This window comes from Scyliorhinus torazame, chromosome 17 (genome assembly GCF_047496885.1).
Source record: "Scyliorhinus torazame isolate Kashiwa2021f chromosome 17, sScyTor2.1, whole genome shotgun sequence".
Classification (NCBI taxonomy): domain Eukaryota; kingdom Metazoa; phylum Chordata; class Chondrichthyes; order Carcharhiniformes; family Scyliorhinidae; genus Scyliorhinus; species Scyliorhinus torazame.
The window spans coordinates 115022886-115047733 of NC_092723.1; the positions used below are offsets into that span (position 1 = coordinate 115022886).

General features: G+C 49.0%; 1 protein-coding gene across 1 annotated transcript in view; it reads right to left on the reverse strand.

The window, feature by feature from the left end:
- Window positions 1-24848, reverse strand: part of fbxl18 (F-box and leucine-rich repeat protein 18) — a 64515-nt gene that overhangs the window by 25381 nt on the left and 14286 nt on the right. The window contains exon 2 of the mRNA XM_072480925.1: window positions 14436-16015. Within this exon, the coding sequence (XP_072337026.1) occupies window positions 14436-16015 (1580 nt within the window). The remainder of the gene's footprint in view (window positions 1-14435; window positions 16016-24848) is intronic.

The following is a 24848-nucleotide window of genomic DNA, read 5'->3' on the forward strand; positions in this document are numbered from 1 at the left end:
TGCCTTATTAACATGTCTTAACTTTTATTTCTATCTGGAATGGGTCTAGCTGCCAGGTCACTCTAACAGTACTAAGTTGACAAGGTGGAGCTATATCTATATTAAGAAAATCTTGTATTTCCACATTTCCGGTCAGATTTTCCATATTATAAAATCCAATATCCGTCTTTATAATGAAATCTGCCATATAAACTTATTACGCTGTAATTCTGGTGTCTTAACTGTGGTGCCTCATATAAGCTTCCCCAACTCCTATCTTCTGTGTCATTCTTTCTTTTTTATAAAACATTTTCTTGAGGTATTTGCAATTTTGTAACAATAACAGAAGAAACAGTGTACATACAAATGTAAACATAGTGCAACGGCAGTCTTCCTCCCTCACAGGTCCCACCTTTCTTACACACTAACCTAAGCCTGCCCATACAAAGCCAGAGATCACCTTGTTTACCCGTTTAAAAAAGGCCCGTGGAATAAAGGTGGGGAGACACTGAATAACAAACAGGAATCTCGGGTGGACCGTCATTTTCACTCTCTGTACCATCCCAGCCAGTGATAGCAGGAGCATGACCCACCTTCGGAAATCTTCCTTCATTTGGTCCACCAGTTGGGTCAGATTTAGCTTATGTAGCCGTTCCCATTCCCGTGCCACCTGGATGCCTAGGTGCCAAAAGCTTCCCCCTACCACTAACCGGCAGCTCCCCCACTCGCCTCTCCTGCCCCCTTGCCTGGATCGTGAACATCTCACTTTTCCCCCATGTTCAATTTATAACTCGAAAACCGGCCATATTCCCCCAGAGTCCTCATAATTTCTCCCATCCCCTCTAGTGGGCCAGAAACATATAGGAGGTCATCTGCGTTATAGCGAGACTCTGTGTTCCACCCCACCCAGAACCTGCCCCTTGAGGCTCTCAGCGCAATTGCCAACGACTCTATGGCCAGCGCAAACAGCAGTGGGGAGAGGGGGCACCCCTGCCTCGTCCCCCGGTGCAGCCTAAAATAGCCCAATGTCAACCTGTTCGTCCGTACACTCGCCACAGGCACCTGATACAGCAGCCTAACCCAGTCGCCTAACCCAGTCGATGAAGCCCCGTCCAAACCCAAACCGCCCAGCACCTCCCACAGATAGGTCCATTCCACCAGATCAAAGGCCTTCTCAGCGTCCATTGCGACCACTACCTCGACGTCCCTCCCCTCTGGAGGCATCATGATCACATACAACAGTCTTCTAATGGTGGCCGCCAACTGCCTACTGCCTGCCCTTAAGAAATCCCGTCTGGTCCTCCCAATCACATCTGGAACGTGGTCTTCGATCCTAGCGGACAAGATTTTGGCCAACAATTTGGCGTCAACATTTAATAAGGAGATCGGTCTGTAGGACCCGCATAGCTCAGGGTCCTTCTCCCGCTTCAAGATCAATGAGATCGTGGCCTGTCACATCGTCGGGGGAAGCACCCCTCTCTCCCATGCCTCATTAAATGTCCTCATCAGCAGCGACCCCAGCATCCCAGAGAACCTTTTGTAAAACTCCACTGGGTACCCATCCGGTCCCAGGGCTTTACTCGACTGCATGGCCTTCAGCCCTTCTGCTATTTCTTCAATCCCAATCGGGGCCCCCAGCCCTTCTACCAGTCCTTCCTCCACCTTCGGAAACCTCAGAATTGCCTCATCCCTTACGGGCCAGCTGGGGGTTCCGACTCATATAGCCTGCTATAAAACTCCTTGAACGCCCTGTTAACCCCTGCTGAATCTCCAACCAAGTTCCCGTCTCTGTCCTTCACTTTCCTAATCTCCCTGGCTGGCTCCCCCTTTTTGAGCTGCTGCGCAATCATTCTGCTGGCCTTCTCTCCATGCTCGTATATTGCCCCCCTCACCTTCCTCAGCTGCTCCACCGCCTTCCCTGTAGTTAGCAAGCCAAACTCCACCTGTAGCCTCCGTCGTTGCCTTAACAGCCCTGCCTCTGGGGTCTCCACTATCTCGTGTCGACCTGAAATAATTCCCCTATCAGTTGATCAGTCTCTGCTCTATCTACCTTCTCCCTGTGGGCCCGTATCAAAATCAGTTCCCCTCTGACCACCGCCTTCAGCGCCTCCCATACCATTGCTGCCGAGACTTCCCCCGTGTCATTAACTTCCAGATGTTCTGGATGCATTTCCTCACCCGCCCGCACACCTCCTCACTCACTAACAGTCCGATATCCAATCTCCAATGTGGGCACTGGCAACACTCCTTGCTCACCTAGACGTCCACCCAGTGCGGGGCATGACCCGAGACCGTGATCGCTGAGTACTCAGTGTCCACTACCCAGTCAGTAAAGCCCTATTCAAGATGAAAAAGTCGATCCGGGAGTTCACTTTATGCAAGCGTGAGTAGAAAGAGAACTCCTTCACTCTTGGCCCCCAAACCTCCATGGCTCCATAAACCCCTTCAGCTCCTTTGCCATTGCTGGCACCCTGCCGGTCCTTGAGCTTGATCGGTCTAGCCTTGGGTCAATGACTGTGAAGTCCCCCCCGTCCCCCCCCCCATGACTAGCTTATGAGAGTCCAGGTCCGGGATCTTCCCCAATATCCTCCTTATAAACTCCACATCATCCCAGTTCGGCATGTAAACATTCACGAGTACCACCGGCAGCCCTTCCAGCTTCCCACTAACCATGATGTACCGACTTCCCACATCCGCAACTATTCTTCCCGCCTCGAATGACATGCGTTTATTAATCAGGATCGCGACCCCTCTAGTCTTAGAGTCCAGCCCCGAATGAAATACCTGCCCGACCCATCCCTTCCTTAGTCTAGTCTGATCGATTACTCTAAGTTGCGTCTCCTGTAACATTGCCATATCTGCCTTCAATCACCTCAAATGCGCGAACACGCATGCCCTCTTAACCGGCCCATTTAACCCTCTAATGTTCCACGTGATCAGCCTGGTCGGGAGGGCTTCTCGTCCCCTCCCTCCGCCGATCAGCCATCACATTTCTTAGGCCAGTCTCCAGCTCGTGCCTGTGCACCCGCAGGCCCGCCCGCAGGCAGCCTCCGTCCCCGACGTTTCTTTTGTCCCCCAGCAACAGTCCCTTCCCCGTCAGCAGAGCAATTCACCCCTCCTCCCCCCCCCAATCACAGCAGAGTAAAAACAGCCCCCTTCAACAAGCATAACATCTGCTCATCCCCCACTGTGTTTCTGTGAGCCAGCCCACCCAGCTAGCTTGGTAGCCCCGCACATGGCACCAAACATTTTCCCACCTATTGTTTCCCTCCCCTCTCCCGCTCGGACACACATATTCAAGAGAAAACATTCCCAGCCCAGTTAACCGAAAGAAACAAAAAGAAAAGAAAAAACCCACATCAAAAATTCACAGCTCCATCCCCCACCAGTACAAATGCAAACTTTAACTTACAAAAAATAAAATACGCGGCAGCTCCAGGATCGATACAGAAGGCATTACAAATATAGTGCAAAAACAATTTTTTTTTTCTTTTTTAAAAAAAACACGAACACTGCAGCAAAGTTCAAACACCTCAGTCCCCTGCCAGCACTTTCCTTCTGGCGAAGTCCATCACTTTCTCAGGCGACTCAAAAAAGAAGTGTTGCTCCTCATAGGTGACCCAAAGACAGTCCGGATACAGCAGTCCAAACTTCACCTTCTTGAAAAGGGTCGACTTTACTTGGTTGAATCCCGCTCTTCTCCTGGCTACGTCCACGCTCAGGTCTTGGTAAATGCGCAGGATGCTGTTCTCACTTACAGCTCCGTGTCTGCCTGCCCCCGTAAAATACGCTCCTTATCCAGGTACCTGTGCAATCTCACCACCATCGCCCTCGGGGGGGGGGGGGGGGGGTCACCTACACATGGCATCTTCGTTAGTGCTCTGTGCACCCTATCCACCTCCAAAGGTGAACATCCCATTCCCCCATTAGCTTCTCAAGCATACCCGCTATATATGTCCCTGCATCCGCTCCTTCGGACCCCTCCAACGATCCTCAAATTCTGCCAGCGGGACCTATTCTCTAGAGCCGCCACCTTCTCCTGGAGCATTTTCTGCTGGTCTCTCAGCATCCCCTTCTCCACCTCCATTGCTGTTTGGTGTTCCTCATGCTCGGTCAGTGCTTTCTGGATCGCCCGATCTTGAGCATCCAATCTCTGTTCCAGTCGAGCAATCGATTCCCAAATCAGGTCCAAGCATTCCTGTTTCTGCTTGGCAAAGCCCTCTTGGATAAACTTCATCCACTGCTCAGTCGACCGCTGGGTCGTCGAGCCAGGACTCTGGTCTTCCGCCTTGCTTTTTCCCGCTGCAGCTTCAGCCCAGGCCTTCTCTGTTTACTTATTTCTTCCTTTGTGAGCACTCCTGGTCCGCCTATCCATGCACTGGCGTGGGACCCCTCCTTATGGTCGTGACGGCTATCAATTTTCTAAGTAAAATCCGAGAAAAAAAATCGGGGAAAAGGTCCAAAGGTCCGACCGAGTGGGAGCCACCAAATGTGCGACCTACTCCTTCATGGCCGCCACCGGAAATCCTTCTGTGTCATTTTAAACCTCAGAAATTAGCTGCCCCATAAACTTGAAGATAAAGATCAGCTGGGCTATGCTCCTCGTCTAATAATCGCCTTCTGGCAACAAGCATGAAAACTAACCTCTTGGTCATCAAGGGGCTTTGCGGTAAACAAAGAACCATACCTTTGCATGAGTCAAATTCTTCAGAGGACATTTAGGGAACACCGAAGAGGGAGAAAACTCACCATGCAATGTTTTGGCTTCCAAACACTATCACCTTTTTCAATAAAAATTGATCAAGTGGTGTGAGCGTCATCGGCAAAGTCAGCATTTGTTGCTATCAAGGCTGTGTGCGAATTCACCCAGAAACCTAATTTTCTATTGAAAGGAGAACTGGTCTGTTCTCCAGATCACTAGAATCAAGAAAGTGTACACGTGGATCGAGTGAGCCAGTTTGACTTTGTCATAGCCAAACAAGAGCCATCTACGTTTCACTGTCTAGATCCAAGGATGAAGAGCAGCCATTTTGATGATGTGCATCAACAAATCTATTCATAGAATTCTCCTCACATGTAGTAGACATCTCAGTATGATCTACAATGAGTAGGAAAGGGATACCAAGGATACAGAACAAATGGAAAGAGAAAGAGGAGGTGATGATTGATACGTGAAGGAAAAATTGAGGAGGAAGCCAACTGTTTTTGTGCAACTTCACTCAACATCAATCACTACTACCAGGAGAGGCCAGTAAAAGGACTGGGAAGATTGTTAGACCCCATCTGTTGTTGGCAGCTTGTGTGTCCTACCATCTTAGCCTCTTCCTTCAATCCTCATTAACCAGGTAACACAAATTCCAGAAACCCAAACCTCTCAAACCACCTTCATCCTTGATGTTGACAAACCAAATGCAGTCTTTCCAGATTCTCCTACCAAGTGTAGTATACCCACTCCTCACTAATTACTCTAGCTATCCAAATGTATATGCTTGAAGCTTTCTAATAACCCCATCCTTAAAGCATCTGACATGTGCCTAAACCACAGAACCCCTACTTCTGTTTCTCTCAAATTCTCCTGCTGACGCAATCAAGCCCCACTACATGCCTGCAGGTCAAATGGTGCAGCAACTACCTTCCTCCTAGTGCCACAATCCCATTTTGTGCTCCAAATTATCTAATAGGAATTGGTTCCATGCCCAATGACTCCACCATACCTACCACAGGTCACATCACGTTCCCCCTTACATATATCCCATTAGCTCCCTGATAACTCCACCCGCCTAAATCTCAGTACTCAATGCCACCGTGGCCCATGTTGTGCCATCTTGTTGTGTAAACTAGACTTCAAAATTCAAGTGGGAGGATAAAGAAACTGAACACAAGGTGGTATAGGAAGAAATGAGAACACCACAGTGATGGATACAGAAAGGTACAGAAGAAACTTTGGTAGTGACAGGAGAAAAGGATTCAAATACAAAGGCAGCAATTTATGCTCTGAGAAAAGCGCACAGTGAGAAAGGCAATGACAAAACTAGAGAAATAGAAAGAGGCACGGTTGCAGGAAAAAGAGTGGCTTGCATTTAATTTCACCTTTTCATGATCATCAGATGTCTCAAACATGTTACAGCCAATGAGGTACTTCTGAAGTGCTGTCACTGTTGCAATATGAGAAATATGGCAACTAATTAGCACACAGCAAGTTCCCACACTTAGCAATGTGGTCATCTGTTTTACATAGGATCTCGGCCCAAGAAGTCCATGCTGGTGTTTATGCTCCACTGAGCCTTATTTAAATCTACCATCATGACCCTATACTCCCTTCTCCCTCATCTGCCAGTCCAGCATCCCCTCGAATATATCTGTACTATTCACTTCAACCACTCCCTGTGATAGTAGGTTTCATATTTTTACCACTCTTTGGATGAAGAGGTCTCTTCTGAGCCAGCACGGCATGGTGGCACAGTGGTTAGCATTGCTGCTTTACAGCGCCAAGGACCCGGGTTCGATTCCAGCCTTGGGTGACTGCGTGGAGTTTGCACATTCTCAAGTCTGTGTGGGTGTCCTCTGGGCACTTGGGTTTCCTCCCACAGTTCAGAGATGTGCAGGTTATGTAAATTGGCCAGGCTAAATTGCCCCTTGGGGTCCAAAAGACAGATGGAGTTACAGGGATAGGGCAGCGCTGTGGGCCTAGGTAGGGTGTTCTTTTCGGAGGGTCAATGCAGACTCGATGGACTGAGTGGCTGCCTTCTGCACTATAGGGATTCTATGATTTAATTAATTCCCTATTGGAGCTCTTGGTGACCATCATGGCCTCACATTACACTCTTCCCCACAAGGGGGAACATTCTCACTGTATCAACGCTATTAAAACGGCGACATTGTGGGTTCAATCACTGCATCGTTAAGGTCCTTCATGAAGGAGCCGCCTTCGCCAGCTCATCCCTTGCCTGAGGTGTGGTGATCCTGAGGTTAAGTAACCATAGAACAATAGAATCCCTGCAGTGCAGGGGACCATTCAGCCCATAGAGTCTGCACTGGTCCTCTGAAAGAGCACCCGACCTCTACCCACTCCCCCGCCCTATCCCCGTAACCCCACCTAACCTGGACATCTCTGGACACTAAGGGACAATTTGTAACATGGCCAATCCATCTAACTTGCACATCTTTGTGATTGTGGGAGGAAACTGTGGGTAGCACAGTAGTTAGCACTGCTGCTTCACAGCTCCAGGGACACGGGTTCAATTCCGGCCTCGGGTGACTGTGTGGAGTTTACACTTTCTCCCAGTGATTGCGTGGGTTTCCTCCGGGTATTCCGGTTTCCTCCCACAGTCCAAAGATGTTCAGGTGAGGTGGATTGGCCATGCTAAATTGCCCCTTAGTGACCAAAGGTCATTTGGCTCTACTGGGTTACAGGGATAGATTGGAGGACGTGGGTTTAAGCAGGGTGCTCTTTCCAAGGGATGGTGCAGACTTGATGGGCCGAATGGCCTCCCTCTGCACTGTAAATTCTATGATCTATGAAACTGGAGCACCCGGAGGAAACCCACACAGACAGGGGAGAAAGTGCAAACTCCATACAGTCACCAAGGCCAGAATTGAACCCGGGTCCCTGGTGCTGTGAGGCAGCAGTGCTAACCACTGTGCCACCGTGCCGCCACCTAACCACCAGTCAGCTCTCTGTTTCAAAAGGGAGATCAGCCTGTGGTCATCTGGGACTCTTGCAACTTTCACTTTTCACATTTCTACCTACTTTAGTGGAATCCAATATCCCCATTTCCTGTGCTCAGTGACCAACAATTTGGTGGATCTACAAGCATCTTAACTAAAGTATTCAATTTTTTCATGATGACTGTACAGAATTTTCCTCATGAGGATTTTATATCAACTAATGGATGGAAATAAAACAAAATTCAAGCCTTGCATTTGGAATATTTTTTCAGATGATCACTCTTACTTCCTGTGTCACAAGGTGAGTGTAATCATTCACAAAGAAACTAGGTTTCTCCACTTACCACTGCTTACTTTTCCAGTCTCAAGTGCTGCTGCAGAAGAACATCTTCATCTAGACATTAGTTTCGCTTTCAAAGATCTCAAATGTAATTTTGTCAATGTGAGGCTTTACCGAGTCACTGGGACAGGAGAACAGGAAGGTGGTGTGATTGAAAAGAAGGGACAGGGACAATGGTGGGGCTGAGAGTTAGAGAAAGTGGAGGCAAACAGTCAATAAAGCAGAAATTTTAGGGAGAAAGGAAGTAGGCAAGGGGGGGGGGGCGGGGAAGAGAGAGAGATGAAGAGTTAAGAGGCAGCACAGAATGGGAAAGGAAATTGAGAAACAACAGAAAGGTTATGGAGAGGGCAGCACGGTGGTGCAGCGGTTAACACTGTTGCCTACGGCGCGGAGGACCCGGGTTCGATCTCGGCCCCGAGTCATTGTCCGTGTGGGGTTTGCACATTTTCCCTGTTTCTGTGTGGGTCTCATCCCTACATCCCAAAGATGTGCAGGTTAGGTGGATTGGCCGCACTAAATTGTCCTTAAATTGGAAGAGAATAATTGGGTACTCTTGAAGTTTATGAAAAAAAAAAGGTTATTGATGGGGAAGGTGGATGAAATCAAGAAGTAACTGGAAGAGGGAGGGGCGATTTAGGTAAAGATAATCAGGAGGAAGTTGGAGGACATAAATGGTTATACAGCAAAATCAGGGAGAAGCTGCAGGTGCTGCCACTGGTGGCTGCCTTCTATACCCCAGTATAGAACCACCCGACAGAAAGATGCAGGAGAAACAGCAATATAAAGATGACAGACAGGAGAAAAACCTGTGCATTATTTAAATTAAATAAAACAGACAAGTGAGATACATTGTGGTTGTTAGAGGCTAATCACCTCAGCCCTATGCCATTGCTATGGGATAGTGCCCTAGGCCCAAACATCTTCTGCTGTTTCATCACAAAGTCAGAGGTGGGGATGTTCACTGATGATGGCAGTGTTTTGGTCCATTCGCAAAACCATAGATAATAAAGCACTTATTGCTGCTTGCAGCAGGACCTGGGCAACATTCAGGCTTGGGCTGATAAATGACAAGTAACATTCACACCACACATGTGCCAGGCAATGACTATCTCCAGCAAGTGAGAGGGTAACCCTCCAGCATCACTGAATCTCCTGTCAACAAGGTCTGGGAGATTACCATTGACCAGAAACTGAACTGGACCAGCCATATAAAAACTGCAGCAACAAGGGCAGGTCAGAGGATGGGAATTCTGCAGCAATCAACTCATCTCCTTACTCTCCAAAGCCTGTCCACAATTGGGGTGGCAAGGTGGCATAGTGGTTAACACTGCTGCATCACAGCGCCAGGGACCCGGGTTCAATTCCAGCCTCGGGTGTGTAGTCTGTCTGTGTGGAATTTGCATTCTCCCTGTGTCTGCATGGGTTTCCTCCTGGTGTTCCGGTTTCAGCCCACAGATGTGCAGATTAGGTGGATTGCCCATGCTAAATTGCCCCTTTGGGTCCAAAGATTAGGTGGGGTTACGGGGATAGGGCGGAGGAGTGGGCCTGGGTGGGGTGCTCCTTCAAAGGGTTAGTGTAGACTCGATGGGCCGAGTGGCCTCCTTCTGCACTGTAGGGATTCTATGATTTTACAAGGCACAAGTCAGGAGTGTGATGGAATATTCTCCACTTTCCTGGATGAGTGCAGCTCCAACAGCATTCAAGAAGCTCAACACTATCTAAGACAAAGCAGTGTACTTGATTGGCATCGTATCCACCATCTTAAACATTCATTCCTTTGACCAATAGTGCACAGTGGCAGCAATGTGTACCCATCTGCAAGATGCACTGCAGCAACTCGTAGAGGGTCATTTGACAGCACCTCCCAAACCTACATCCTCTACCACCTAGGGGAGGAAGCAGGTACATAAGAACACCACCACCTGCAAATTTCCCTTCAAGCCTCTCACCACCTGGAAATAGATCACCATTTCTTCACTGTTGCTGGGTCAAAATCCTGGAACTTCCTCCCCAACCGCACTGTAGGTGTACCTAACCTACAGCACGTGGACTGAAGTGGTTTGAGATGGCAGCTCACCACCCCTTCTCAAGGACAGTTGGGGGACAGGCAATGAATGCCAGCCTAACCAGCGAAGCTCACATTCCATGAATGAATAAAAGATAGCAACTGGCTGGCCAGTACAAGGCACATTAGATGGTGAATAACTATTGGATGTTAAACCCTGTAGATAGTGATGCAGAACTCAGTGTAGCCACAAATCCAATCACATAAACGCTATTCAAATTTGTACTTTTGCTTACATTAAGTGGGCCGGTAATGAGGAAGCATTTGTTGGGTTGGGTCAAAAATATTAATCTCAAGGGTCTAAGCATTTGACTTAACAAATCAAACTCCACAAACGAATATTGTGCCACTGAACATAGTATCCAATTATTTTTTCCCCAACTAAGGGCAATTTAGCGTGGCCAATCCACCTACTCTGCACATCTTTTGGTTGTGGGGGTGAGACCCACACAGACATGGGAAGAATGTGCAAACTCCACACGGGACAGTGACCCGGGGCCAGGATCGAACCCGGGTCCTCGGCAGCGTGAGGCAGCAGTGCTAACCATGCACCACCGTAGCACTGAACAAACTTACTCAAGGACAGAATAAGTAAAATAATAATAATCTTTATTGTCACAAGTAGGCTTACATTCACATTGCAATGAAGTTACTGTGAAAATTCCCTAGTCGCCACACTCCGGCGCCTTTTCGGTTACACCGAGGGAGAATTTAGATTGTCCAATTCACCTAACAGCACGTCTTTCGGGACTTGTAGGAGGAAACTGGAGCACACAGAGGAAAGGGCACCCAGAGGAAATCCACGCACACACAAGGAAAACGTGCAAACTCCACACTGGTGGGAATCAAACCTGGGTTGCTGGCGCGGTGAAGCAACAGGCGAAAAGGAAAGTCCTCCATAGATGCAAACAGTCAGAATCTCTTTCCATCCATGACACAAGTAAAATGAAAATAAAATATGCCACAAATCACTACAACATGTAGTAGTTAACAGAGCCTTGATCAAGAGGGAGAGCGTGTGCAAACATTTGCAGAAGGAAAAAAGTATGGTAAATAATGAATCTACTGTCACTTGATTGTGATGCAACACGTGAGCAACATGCTCACATTCCTTCCCCTCACTCCACATTTTCCACAAGAGGCAGTGGTTCATGGAAGCTCAAGATGCCATTAGGAAAACCAGGTGATTCTTGTGTTTCATACAACTGAGTGTTTCACTCAGCTACTTCAGAGGGCAGCTAAGGATGTGGGATGGGGTATGGACACCTGGTTTCCATCCCTAAAGGAGGCAAAAGTTTTACAAAAATCCAATAATAGTAAGTTTTACTTCACTGATGACAGTTTTTTATGTTTCCATTTAAAAAAAAGTAATATTCTCCATCTACAGGGCAGCATGGTAGCACAGTGGGTTAGCCCTGCTGCCTCATGGTGCCGAGGTCCCAGGTTTGATCCCGGCTCTGGGTCACTGTCCGTGTGGAGTTTGCACATTCTCCCCATGCTTGCGTTTCACCCCCACAACCCAAAAATGTACAGGCTAGTTGGATTGGCCATGCTATTGCCCCTTAATTGGAAAAATAAATTGGGTACTCTAAATTTATATATTTTTTTAAATAGTCTCCATCTACCATGATGTGATTCAAGTCAATTTTTAAATTCATTCATGGGATGTGGGTATACGTTTGTTACCCATACCTAATTGCCCTTGAGAAGGTGGTGGTGAGTCACCTTCTTGAACCGCTGCAGCCCATGTGGTGTAGGTACACCCTCTGTGCTATTAGGGAGGGTGCTCCAGGATTTTGACCCAGTGACAGTGAAGGAGCAGCCATAAATTTCCAAGTCAAGATGGTGAGTGACTTAAACAGCTTGCAGGTGGTGTTCCCATGCATCTGCTGGCCTGGTCATTCTAGATGAGGGAGGTTGTGGGTTTGGAAGGTGTTGCCGAATGACTCTCCACAAGTTGCTGCAGTACATCTTGTACATGCAGCTGTCACTGTGTGTCGGTGGTGGAGGGATTGGCTCTTGAAAGTGGTGGATGCGGTGCCAATCCAGCGGACTGCTTTTGGCGAAGTATTGCAAGGCAGACACAGGAGCACTCTTTGATCAATCTTTATTAACATGTGCACATGGAGAGCAACACAGTGAAGTTCACCGTATCACCCCATTTTAGTGCAGTGAAGCAGAAACATTTATAGCTTGATTAACCAACGGAATTAGAGTTGCAGTCTAATCCTTCATTTGCATGTCACACACACCAATAATATCAGAGTTAAAGTTTCATTTTAGGCCAATGAAAGGACAGTAATTCTAGCCAATAGTAGACAGGGCAACTGACCAATAGAAGAGCAAGGTCTTTCCATCTTCCTTTTACGTAGTCATCTCCCCTCTGCCCTTGGAGGCTACAGTCTCTATCAGAAAAGAGCAATCCTGACAAAGCGACTCCCATGTCCTGTCTCCACAGACTTGCGTCATTCACTAAGAAATAGGATATTATGAATTCCATTCTAACTTATGTCCTTTGCTAAGGAGCAGGATATTATGGATTTCATACTAACTCATGTCCCTTGCTAAGGAACAGTATAACATGGATTCCACACTTTGTCCTGGATAGTGTTGAGCTTTTTGAGTGTTTTTGGAGCAGTACTCATCCATCACATGGAGCGTATTCAATCACACCCCTGACTTATGCCTTGTAAATGGTGGGCAGGCTTTGGGGAGCCAGATTAGTTACTCGCTGCAAAATCCCCAGCCTCTGACCAGCTCTTGTAGCCCTAGTATTTATATGGCGAGTCCAATTCAGTTTCTCGTCAATGGTAACCCCAGGATGTTGATCATGGGGATTCAGAAATAGGAATGTCACTGAATGTCAAGTAGCAATGGTCAGCCAGGGGGTGGCGAATCCGTGGAACTCTTTGCGGCAGAAGGCTTTGGAGGCCAAATCACTGAGTGTCATTAAGACAGAGATAGATATGTTCTTGATTAATATGGGGATCAGGGATTCTGAAGAGAAGGCAGGAGAATGGAGAGGAGAAACATATCAGCCATGATTGAATGGTGAAGCAGATTCAATGGGCCGAATGGCCTAATTCTGCTCCTATGTCTTATGGTCTTATAGATTTTCCCTTGGAGATCATTGCTTGGCACTTGTGTGCTTCGAATGTTACCTAGCACTGATCAGCCAAAGATTGAACGTGGTTCAGACCTTGTTGCATATGAACACTGACCGTTTCAGTAGCTGAGGAGTTGCGAATGGCGAACATTGTGAAATCATCAGTTAACATCCCCACGGAGGACGGCACGGTGGCACAGTGGTTAGCACTGCTGCCTCACAGCGCTAAGGACCCGGTTTCGATCCCAGCCCTGGGTCACTGTCCGTGTGGAGTTTGCACATTCTCCCCGTGTTTGCATGGGTGTCACCCGCACAACGTAAAGATGTGCAGGGTAGGTGGATTGGCCACACTAAATTGCCCCTTAATTGGAAAAAAAATTAATTGGATACTCTAAATTTAAAAATAAGTAAACATCCCCACTTCTGACTTTGTGATGGGAGGAAGGTCATTGATGAAGCAGCTGAAGATAGCTGGGCCTCGGACACTACCCTGAGGAACTCCTGCAGTGATGTCCTGGAACTGAGATGACTGACCTCCAATAACAACAATCATCTTCCTTTGTGCTAGGAATGTCTCCAACCAGCAGAGAGTTTTCCATGTGGTTCCCATTGACTCCACATTTGCTGGGGCTCCTTGATGTCGCACTCAATCAAATGCTGCCTTGATGTCAACGGCAGTGACTCTCACCCGACCTCTGAAGTTCAGCTCTTTTGTCCATGTTTGGACCAAGGCTGTCGTGAGGTCAGAAGTGGAGTGACCCTGGCGAAATCCAAACTGAGCATCAATGAGCAAGCTATTGTGAAGTAAATGCTGCTTAATAGCACTGTTGATGACCCCCTTCCATTTCTTTACAGGTGATCAAGAGTAGACTGATGGGGTGGTAATTGGCAGGATGGGTTTTGTTCTGCTTTTTGTGAACAGGAAATACTTGAGCCATTCTCTGGATTACACAGACCTGTTGAATTACTAGTTCAGCAGCATCACCACTACACTGCCATTCATTCTTTCATGTTCTTTGTGGAACTCTTACATACAGGTTTGTCACCAGAATTGCCTACATAACATGTGGCTGCACTTAAATAGTTCACTGACTAGGAAGCACTTTGGGACATCCTACTGGCTTAAGAGGTGCTATAAAAATGCAATTTTCTCTTTCACGTGGAGGGTTACAGATTACTTTACATTCAAACATGAAATGCTGTTATTATAAATGGTGAATCCTTTACTTCCAGAGAATGTGACAAATCTTCAAATTCTAACAGAGACATGCACTCACCTCAAGTCCTTCAATTGTTTGCAGTGTTTCAGCATTTCACACAAGGCTGGCATGTAAGCAACTTTCCCCAACAGACCAAGGTTTGCCAGAGACAATGTCTGTAGCTGTTGACACTTCAGTCCGATGCCAATCAGCCCCGACCCAGTAAGGATGCCAGGAAGCTGGGCCAAGGTCAGACTGCGTAGGCGATGCAACTGTCCAATGAGGGCCAGCTCTTCATCTCGGATTCGCTGTGCTCGGTCGCAAGGTGGCTGCAGGTTCCTAATGGCGGGCTCATTTCGAGGCACATTAGAGGTAAAACTGGACCCTATCAGCTCTAGCTCTTCCAAAATGGGAACATTCTCCAGTAAAGTCCCAAACACCGTTGCTGGCAAATTCGCCGACAGCTGTTCCTGAATATTCTTTGGGTAGGTCGGAACTCCAATTCGAACCTTCTTTCCCAGGCCCCGGCGCACAGATTGCGCCCCCAACGTTGGCACTGTGTGGTTAGGCAGTTTGTCGGCATTTTTGGCACTTTGCGCAATGCAACACACAGGGAGTGATAATGACCGCAGTCGTTTCAATCTCGCCAGCAGCAGGCACAAGTGCTTTCCGGCCCCCTCAGGGCTGTGGTGGTGAGCTGCAGACAGATTGAGGTGCCTCAGGTTAGGGCAACAGTTCACCAGTGCCTCCACCACATCAAAATCAATGTCATCTTTGGCCTTGCGAAAGACAGAGCAATCCGATAGCAGGCAGTGGACGCAGCCGCTGAGGTTCAAGCTAACCAACGACTGGACATTTCTGCCGCCGTTAATTATTTGGTGGCTCAACTGGCAGCCAGACAGGATGCAGTGGCTAAAGTTCAAATACACAGGATTGCTCAACGTAATGGTGTGCAGAAGTGAGGAGTGTAGGAGCGAGGATCCATTCAACCAGGAACGAGGGAGCTGCAATGCCTCCAAGCTAAAGTTTTTGGTCATACAGTCTAGGAAGTTCCGCGTGGAGCATCCAGTGTCAACAAAAACCCCCGGGACAGATAGGAGAAAGGCACGCAGGTTCTCAGGAGTCCGGATGCTCAGAACAGACAGGTAAAACCTCCCAACTTCCTGGTTAACGTAGCCTGGTGACAACCTCGCATAGAACACCTTGAGGTTTTGATAGTGTGGAATATTGCTTTGCCCAACCATCAGCTGGCCCGAGAGCATTTCACCCTCTCGAGTCCGATCAGGGATTTCGAAATAAAGCAGCAGCCGCTCCAGGTTGGTGCAGCAAGGAACAATGCCATAGGAAGGGGTGAATAAAGTCTGCTTGAGTTCAGTTACTTTGCCAAGTGTTGCCTTACATTCACTGCTCAGTTGGCCAACATCAAATCCTTGGCTAACGTCTAAAGCGAGAGAGCGCAAGTTACAGAGTACAGACAGCATCCTGGAGAGACGCAGTGATGTCATGCGGCATCCTGTCAGGTCAAGCTTCAGGATGTTTTTACACTTTGCCACTTGATCGATAGTGGAGCCAGACAACCAGTAGCAGCCACTCAGTTTCAGCCGCTGAATGTCACTCGCTATTTCTTTCAGCAGGGAGGTCACCTTTGCGTCACTTTCCTGGAAACAGAACAAAAATTTGTTCAAGGCTCTGAAAGCAAAATGTAATTGAAGAAAACACTCAGTTTATAATAAATATGAGCAATGTATCTACAATGCTGCAATTGAGCCAACATAATGCCTTTGTCCATTTGCCCATTGGTTGTAGAATTGTGCTCAATCCTTTCTTCCCTTCACCAAACGGTCAACTTCCAGCCATTTGGCTGCTTCACACCTTTTAGAATGGTAAGTCTTGTTCTGGCTGGGGAGTCCAATCAACATTAAGGCTCAGTTCACCCCATGTTTGCATGGTGTTCAGGTGAGGTGGTTTGGCCACGCTAAATTGCCCCTTAAATGGAAAAAATTAATTGGGTACTCGAAATTTATTTTTAAAAAACATTTAGGCTCAGTAAATGTGGCTGAAGTCTAAATCCCTGGACAATAGTTCAGATATCAAGCAGTTACTGTTCTGCACCTTAGCTTATGAATGTGAAAGCAAGAAGTGGAGCAGGGATAAGGCTCCCACTCCTGGTTACTACTCAGAGATCCTGAATTGTAAAGCATAAATACTGAGTGAGATCAGAATCATGACGCTCTTCACACATAAAGATGACACCTGGGCAAATTACTGGAGTTTGACGTGAAAACCCAACTTAAAATGGTCTGGTCTGTTTTCAATAGATCAGTTTCGGCAAAAGTTATTTCTGTTCAAGGAAGATATCTCCTCACTGTTAAAAATACACAGCAATTGACTTCCGGTGGCGGCTACGAGGGAATAAGTAGCACATTTGGTGGCTCTTGCTCTTGCTCCGGTCAGACTTTTAGACCTTTTCCCCTGACTTTTTCGACCTTTTGAGCGCTGGAGGGGAAAACAACAGCACTGTAGATCGGGATCCAGACAGGGTTGTATGGACTTAAGGAGTAGAAGGGAGCGAAAACAGGCGAAGAAGGGGCTGAACAAAGGTGGTGTGGAAGTTCAAGTGGGAGGAAAGATGGCCGACTAACGGACCATGGAACGGACGGTCCAGACAGCACTGGACAACATGCTGAAGGTCATGAAGGAGAGCTTTGCAGCACTGAAGCGGGATAATTTGGAACCGTTTCAGAAAGCGGTGGAGCGACTGGGCCAAAGGCTGGATGTCCAGGATAAGAAGGTCCAGGCATTGGAGAAGACAGTGGAGGAGCAGGCGGATTTCCAAACGGTAGCGGACGTGGAAATTAGAAAGTTGAAGGAGCAACAATCAAGGCTGATGGACAGGCTGGAGGACCTGGAAAATAGGTCTCGCCGGCAGAATCCGAGAATCATTGGGCTCCCAGAGGGGGCCGAGGTAGTGGCTGCTACGGCATATGTGGCAGACATGCTGCAGAAGCTGGTGGGGATGATTTCTTCCCGCGTCCATTGGAGCTGGACAGGACACACGAGTGCAGGCTAGGCAGCCGCGAGGGGGGGCCTGCAGGCTAGGCAGCCGCGACCTCCGGACGACAATAGGTGGGAGACATGGTGGCGCTGGAGTTGACAGTCACCAGGCTAGCTGCTTTGAGCTAGACAACGGGAGCGAGATGGGGGGGGGCGGGTGTATACAGCCAGTGTATGGCAGGGGTTAGGTTACAGCAGGGGGTTGGTGGTGGGGGGGGGGGGGGGGGATGATCTGCTGACGAGGGAGGGAACTGAACCAGGTAACATGGAAGAGGTTGGGGGTGGGAACTGCTAAGAGGTGGACAAGGGGAGGCAGCGGGTGGGCCCAAGGGGGATGGCTGATCGGCACGGGGGGGGGGGGGGGGGGCAGGGTGCCCTCCAACCAGGCTGATCACCTGGAATGTTCAAGGGTTAAACTGGCCAGTCAAGAGGGCAGGTGTGTTCGCGCACTTACGGGTTCTGAAGGCGGATGTAATGTTGCTGCAGGAGACATATTTGAAAGTGGCGGACCAGATTAGATTACGGAAGGGCTGGGTTAGCCAAATCTTCCATTCGAGGCTTGACGCTAAGACCAGAGGGGTCGCGATTATGATTAACAAACGGGTTCAATTTGAGGCGGACAGCACAGTTGCGGATGGGGGTGGTAGATTTCTCATGGTCTGGGGTAAGCTTGAGGGGGTGAGGGTGGTCCGAGTGAATGCTTATGCTCCAAACTGGGATGATGTGCATTTCATCAAAAGGCTGCTGGGGAAAATCCCCGACTTGGATTCGCACAAGCTGATTATGGGTGGGGACTTTAATACAGTCCTTGATCCCGACCTGGGACGGTAGTGGACGGAGAAGGGAACCGGGTTGGAGACCCGGCAGGGTTGAAAAGGGTATTCAGAGACTTTTACAGCAAGCTGTATACCTCGGAAACCCCCACAGGCCCGGAGGGGATGAGGCACTTCTTAGATGGGCTGACCTTTCCAAAGGTGGGCAGGGGGATGGCAGAGGGGCTGGGGGCCCCAATTAGGGCTGAAGTAGTAATGGGGGGCCTGAAGGCCATGCAGTCGGGTAAAGCCCCGGGGCCGGACGGGTATCCAGTGGAGTTCTACAAAAAGTTCTCGGGGATAGTGGGGCCGGTGCTGGTTAGGGTGTTTAACGAGGCGAGGGACAATGGGGTGTTACCCCCGATGATGTCGCAAGCCACCATCTCGCTGATATTAAAACGGGATAAAGATCCGGTAGTCTGAGGGTCCTATAGATCAATCTCCTTGATTAATGTTGACGCTAAACTACTGGCCAAGATCCTGGCGTTCAGAATCGAAGGCTGTGTACCGGACGTGATTGTGGAGGACCAAACTGGGTTTGTAAAGGGCAGGCAGCTGGTAGCCAACCTAAGAAGGCTACTCAATGTGATTATGATGCCTCCGGAGGGCAGAGAGGTGGAGGTAGTGGTGGCAATGGATGCCGAAAAGGCTTTTGACTGGGTGGAGTGGGACTATTTATGGGAAGTGCTGGGACGGTTTGGGATTAGGGAAGGCTTTGTGGATTGGGTTAGACTGCTATATCAGGCCCCGGAGGCTAGTGTAAGGACCAACAGGACGGCATCTGAGTATTTTCGACTATACCGTGGGACAAGACAGGGATGCCCTCTCTCTCCACTGCTGTTTGCGTTGGCCATAGAACCGCTGGCAATTACTCTGAGAGCAGCAAGGCGATGGAAGGGAATGGTCGGGGGGGGGGGGGGGGGGTAGAACACAAGGTCTCGCTCTACGCGGATGACCTGCATTTGTACATGTCGGATCCAGTGGCATGGATGGACGGGATTATGGAATTATGGAAATCCTAGGGGAATTTGGCTGGTTTTCAGGGTACAAGTTGAACATGGCAAAGAGCAAAACGTTTGTGATGCAGGCGAGGGGTCAGGAGAATAGGCTGAGGGAGCAGCCGTTTAGGCTGGTTGGGAAACGTTTTAGGTATTTAGGGATACAAGTGGCGCGGGACTGGGGCAGGATGCATAAATTGAACTTGGCTAGGCTGGTGGAGCAAATGAGGAGCGAGTTTCGGAGATGGGATGCGCTCCCACTGTCACTAGCGGGGAGAGTACAGACGGTGAAGATGACGATCCTCCCGAGATTCCTGTTTATTTTTCAGTGTCTCCCAATTTTCATTCCGCGGTCCTTCTTTAAAAGGATCAATAAAATCATTCTGGGATTTGTTTGGGCGGGGAAGTCCCCACGGGTAAAGAGGGGGATGCTGGAACGGAACCGTAGCCAGGGGGGACTAGCGTTGCCGAACCTCAGCAACTTCTACTGGGCGGCTAACATAGCAATGATAAGGAAATGGATGGTGGGTACGGGGTCGGTTTGGGAGTGAGTGGAGGCTGCTTCGTGCAGGGGCACCAGCTTGGCAGCCCTGGTCACGGCTCCTCTGCCGCTCCTGCCGGACAGGTACTCCACCAGCCCTATAGTGGTGGGCGGCTCTGCGGATTTGGCGCCAATGGAAGAAGCATGCGGGGGACGTGGGAGCGTCGGTCTGGTCCCCAATATGCGACAACCACCGATTTGTCCCGGGGAAGGTGGACGGCGGGTTTCAAGCGTGGCTGAGGGCGGGGGTGTGAAGGATGGGCGACTTGTTCCTGGAAGGGAGCTTTGCGAGCTTGAGGGTGCTGGAGGAGAAGTTCAGGCTTGCAAGGGGAAATGACTTTCAGTACTTGCAGTTGCGGGATTTCGTACATAGACAGGTCCTGTCCTTTCCACGCCTTCCACCAAGGGGGATCCAGGACAGGGAAGTTTCCAGGGGAGAGGTAGGAGAGGGGAGAGTCTCGGATATTTATAAGGAGCTTATGGGAGCGGAGGACACAGGGACCGAGGAACTGAAACTCAAGTGGGAGGAGGAGCTTGGTGGGGAGTTGGAGGGAGGCCTATGGGCAGACACTCTGAGGAGGGTAAATGCAACCACAACATGTGCCAGGCTCGGCCTGATTCAGTTCAAGATAGTTCACCGGGCCCACATGACGGTGGCCCGGATGAGTAAATTCTTTGGGCTGGAGGACAAGTGTGCTAGATGTGCGGGAGGACTAGCGAACCATGTCCACATGTTCTAGGCGTGCCCAAAACTCAGGGGGTACTGGCAGGGATTTGCGGACGTCATGTCCCGGGTACTGAAAACAAGGGTGGCGATGAGTCCAGCGGTGGCGATTTTTGGGGTGTCGGAGGACCCGGGAGTCCAGGAGGGGATAGAGGCCGACGTTGTGGTCTTTGCTTCCCTGGTAGCCCGGCGACGAATACTGTTGGCCTGGAGGGACTCAAAGCCCCCAAAGACCGAAGTATGGCTGTCGGACATGGCACGTTTTCTCGGCTTGGAAAAAAATCAAGTTCGCCTTACGAGGATCACTATCGGGGTTCGCCCGGAGGTGACAACCATTCATCGACTTCTTCGCGGGGAACTAATCGTCAGCAGGGGGTGGGGTGTAGAATAGTGTAGAGTAGGGGGGGGGGGGGGGGGGAGAATAGGGTGGTCTATTTGCGAGAGAAGAACTGTTATTTGCACTATGTTTTTGTAATTCATATTTGCACACTAATGTATATTGTTACTGTTTACAATGCCATAAATTCCTCAATAATATTGTTGGTTAAAAAAAATACACAGCAATTCAGTTTCTGACGTAATTCGCAAGATGAAGAGACCAGTTTAAAAGGGAAAAATATCAAACTACTGGCACTTGCAACCTCCACCCTAACTGTTGTTACACATGCAAGGTTTTCTAAGATTGTGTCTTTAATTTGAGGCTAAATGGAAGAATCAAGAGTGTCACATGACTGTTCTGAATTCTGCTGATAATAAACCTGGTTAAAGTTTAAAGGGGAAGCCATGCTGGTTTATTAGGAAGAAGATGCAAGGTGTAATGACTGTAAACAATGACCAAAGCATCTGCACAGACAGTGGATAGACAATTTGTTTCTAAGTCCCTGAAAGGTGATGGAATTAGATTTGAAGAGAGAGAGAGATAGCAAGTCTCTATGGTTTACCACACAAGAATGTGGGTGGGAGCTCAAGCTTGGATAGAAAAGACCAGCTCCACAAGGATTTAAACAAGACTGGAAGATTCATCTAGCTTTGGCTAGAGGGAGGAATCTCCTGAGGAACACACATTGTAAAAGCCTGTTTGGGGGTCAGAAGTTATGTCTGGAAAATGAAAGGGGAAGCAAGCCCTCGGGAAACAAGAAACATTTTGGACTGGTTCTCGGAGGCCAGAACCATAGAACCCATAGAATCCCTACAGTGCAGGAGGCGGCCATTCAGCCCATCAAGTCCCCGCCGAACCTTTGGAAGAGCACCCTCCCCACTCCTTCGCCCTATCCCAGTAACCTCACAACCTGCATATCCCTAGACACTAAGGGGCAAAGTTATCATGGCCAATCCACCTAACCCTTTAAAAATATATATTTTTACTCAAACCAGGACATACATAAACACATGATCAATCAAAAAATTAACAATCTCCATAATTAGACCTTTTCCCCATAACACTCCTCCGCCCCCTCTCCCCACCCCCCAAACTGGCAATAAACAGGTCCTCAAACAGGACACAAATAGCATCCATCTCGCCAGAACGCCTCTCCAAGCCCCGATAGGCAAACTTAATCTTCTCCAGTTTAAGGAATTCTGCTGCAACATCCCCAACCACGCTGACACCCTTGGCAGCTCCACTGACCTCCACTCCAGTAGAATTCTCCGCTGGGCGATCAGCGAGGCAAGAGCCACTACATCAGCCCCCATCCCCTCTGACAACTCCAACACCCTAAATATCGCCACCAGAGGGCCGGCATCATCTCCACCACCACAATCTTTGATAATGTTACAAATATCGAGCCCCAGAACCTCACCAATCGTGGACATGACCAAAACATGTGAATAGGATTTGCTGCCCCACCACATCGCTCACACTTATCTTCTACCTCCAGAAAGAACTCACACATCCACCTCCTTGATTGGAACGTTCCCTGTGCCCACCAGCCATCCATAGATGTCAGCAAAACTTCCATCCCCTAACTCATCTGGCGATAACAACCTGTCCAACAGAGTGTTCTCCAGCAGCCGAGGGCACCTTCTTCCACGCAAAATCCCATAACTGTATACATCTGAATTCCCCTCCTGCCTCTTTAGATCCTTTTCCCTCCCTCTACCATGCCAGCCAGATTCCACTTATACATCGTGGCCCAATCAGGGGCTACCGGAGTACCCAAATACCTGAACCCTCTCCCCAGGGCATTCACCGGAAACACTTTGCTTTTGGTCACATTCAATTTGTAGGCTGAAAAAGTGCCAAATCGCTCCAATATACCCAGAATCCTCTCCATATATTCCAACGGATTTGAACTATTCAGCAACAGGTCATCTGCATACAACGGGACTCTATGCTCCCTGCCTCCCTTAACGATAGTTAACCACCTTCCAGAGGGCAATAGCTAGGGGTTCAATAGCCAACGCGAACAGAAGTGGGGATAACGGCACCCCTGCCTCATACCACTGTATAGCCAGAAATCTCCAGAGCTAACAAATTCATCCTGACACTAGCTGTGGGGCAGCATATAACCTCACCCATGAGATAAATATGGGCCCAAACCTGAACTATCTCCATTCTACCCTGTCGAATGCCTTGTCCACATCCATAGTCACAACAACCCACGCCCTTTGACAGCATCACACATTCAATAAATGTCTAATATTAATTAATAGCTACCTCCCTGTCACAAAACCGGCCTGATCCTCCAACACCACCTCTGGCACACACCCCTCGAGCCGCCTTACCACAACCTTAGCCAGCACCTTCACATCCGTGTTTAATAGGGAGATAGGCCGATACGACTCTCACCCAACCTGGTCCTTATGCTTCTTGGGGATTAATGAAATCAACGTCTGAGCCAGCGTGACCGGCAGCAACCCCCCCCCCCCCCCCCCCCCCCACGCCAAAGAATTGGAGATATCTCCAGGAGATGTGAGGCCAACTCCGCCACCAACCGTTCCTAAAAATCAACCTGAAATCCATCAGGTCCAGGCACCTTCCCTGACTGCATCGACCCAATTGTCTCCATCATCTCTTATAACCCAACGGAGCCTCCAATCGCAACCTCTTCTCCCTCTCTACCTCTGGGAACAGCAGCCCATTAAGAAACCAGCCCATCCCAGCCCCCTCCAAAATGTGGATGGCGAGACTTCCCACTTCCATGCAGCAGCTTGCCGCCTCAGTTGATGCGCTAGCAGGCAGCTGGCCTTCTCCTCATATTCATAAAGGACCCCCCTCACTCTCCGAAGTTGGCTCACCGCCTTCCCTGTCGTCAACAAATCAAATTCTTCTTGCAGCTTCTTCGGCTCCACCAAGAGTTCCCTGGTCAGGGCCATAAAGTACCGCCGATCCACCTCCAATAGCATCCACCAATCGCTGTCTCACCGTCCTCTCCACCGTATCCCTTTGGATCTTGTACGCAATAACCTCCCCCACACCACCGCCATCAATGCCTCCCAAAAAGTAGAGGGGGAGACCTCCCCATTCTGATTAAACTCTCTATATTCCTTAATCACCGAGGCCACCTTTCTGCAAATCTTTTCATCCGCCAGTAGCTCCAAATCCATCTTTCACAGGGGTTCCTGTGACTGGTCCACGCCTAACCTCACATCCACAAAACACGGTGCGTTGTCCGAAACCACAATCATCGCATATTCCTCTCTCACCATCCTCTGGAGAATCAAATATCTCACCACAAAAAAATTCGATACGGGTGTACACCTAATACACTTGGGAGAAGCATGAAAACTCCCAGCCTCCCGGGTGCTTAAACCTCCAAAGAGCCACCAATGCCTCAATTTGGTCCATAAACACCCCTAGCTCCTTCACCATTCCCAACCTAACCAGAGTGTCCTCGGGCTGGAGCGGTCCAACGGAGGCTCCATCACAGGTAAAATCGCCGCCCATTGTTAACTTATGCAAGCTTAGGCCAATCCACCTAACTTACAAATGTTTGGACTGTGGGAGAAAACCGGAGAACCCGGAGGAAACCAATGCAGACACGGGGACAACAAGCAAACTCCACAGTCATCCAAGGCCGGAACTGAATCCAGGTACTTGGCGCTGTGAGACAGCCGTGTTACTGTCTACTTAAGTGACAGAGTGAACTTGGTGCAGGAGCCAAGGTTGGACAGGTCACGGCCGCACTCGCTGGTCCCTTGGTGGGGGAGGGGGGGGGGGGGGGGGGGGTGAAGGCGTTGGCTGGGCTAATGGTGGAAATTGGAGAGGTGGGCCCTTGGAGGTTTCTACAGCCGAGGGAGCGGGAGTATTCATTTTTCTCGGCAGTCCATAAGGTATATATATATATATATATATATCGCGTATCGGCTTTTTCGTGGTGGGGAAGGCTTTGCTGGCTGGGGTTAAGGGGTCAGAATACTCAA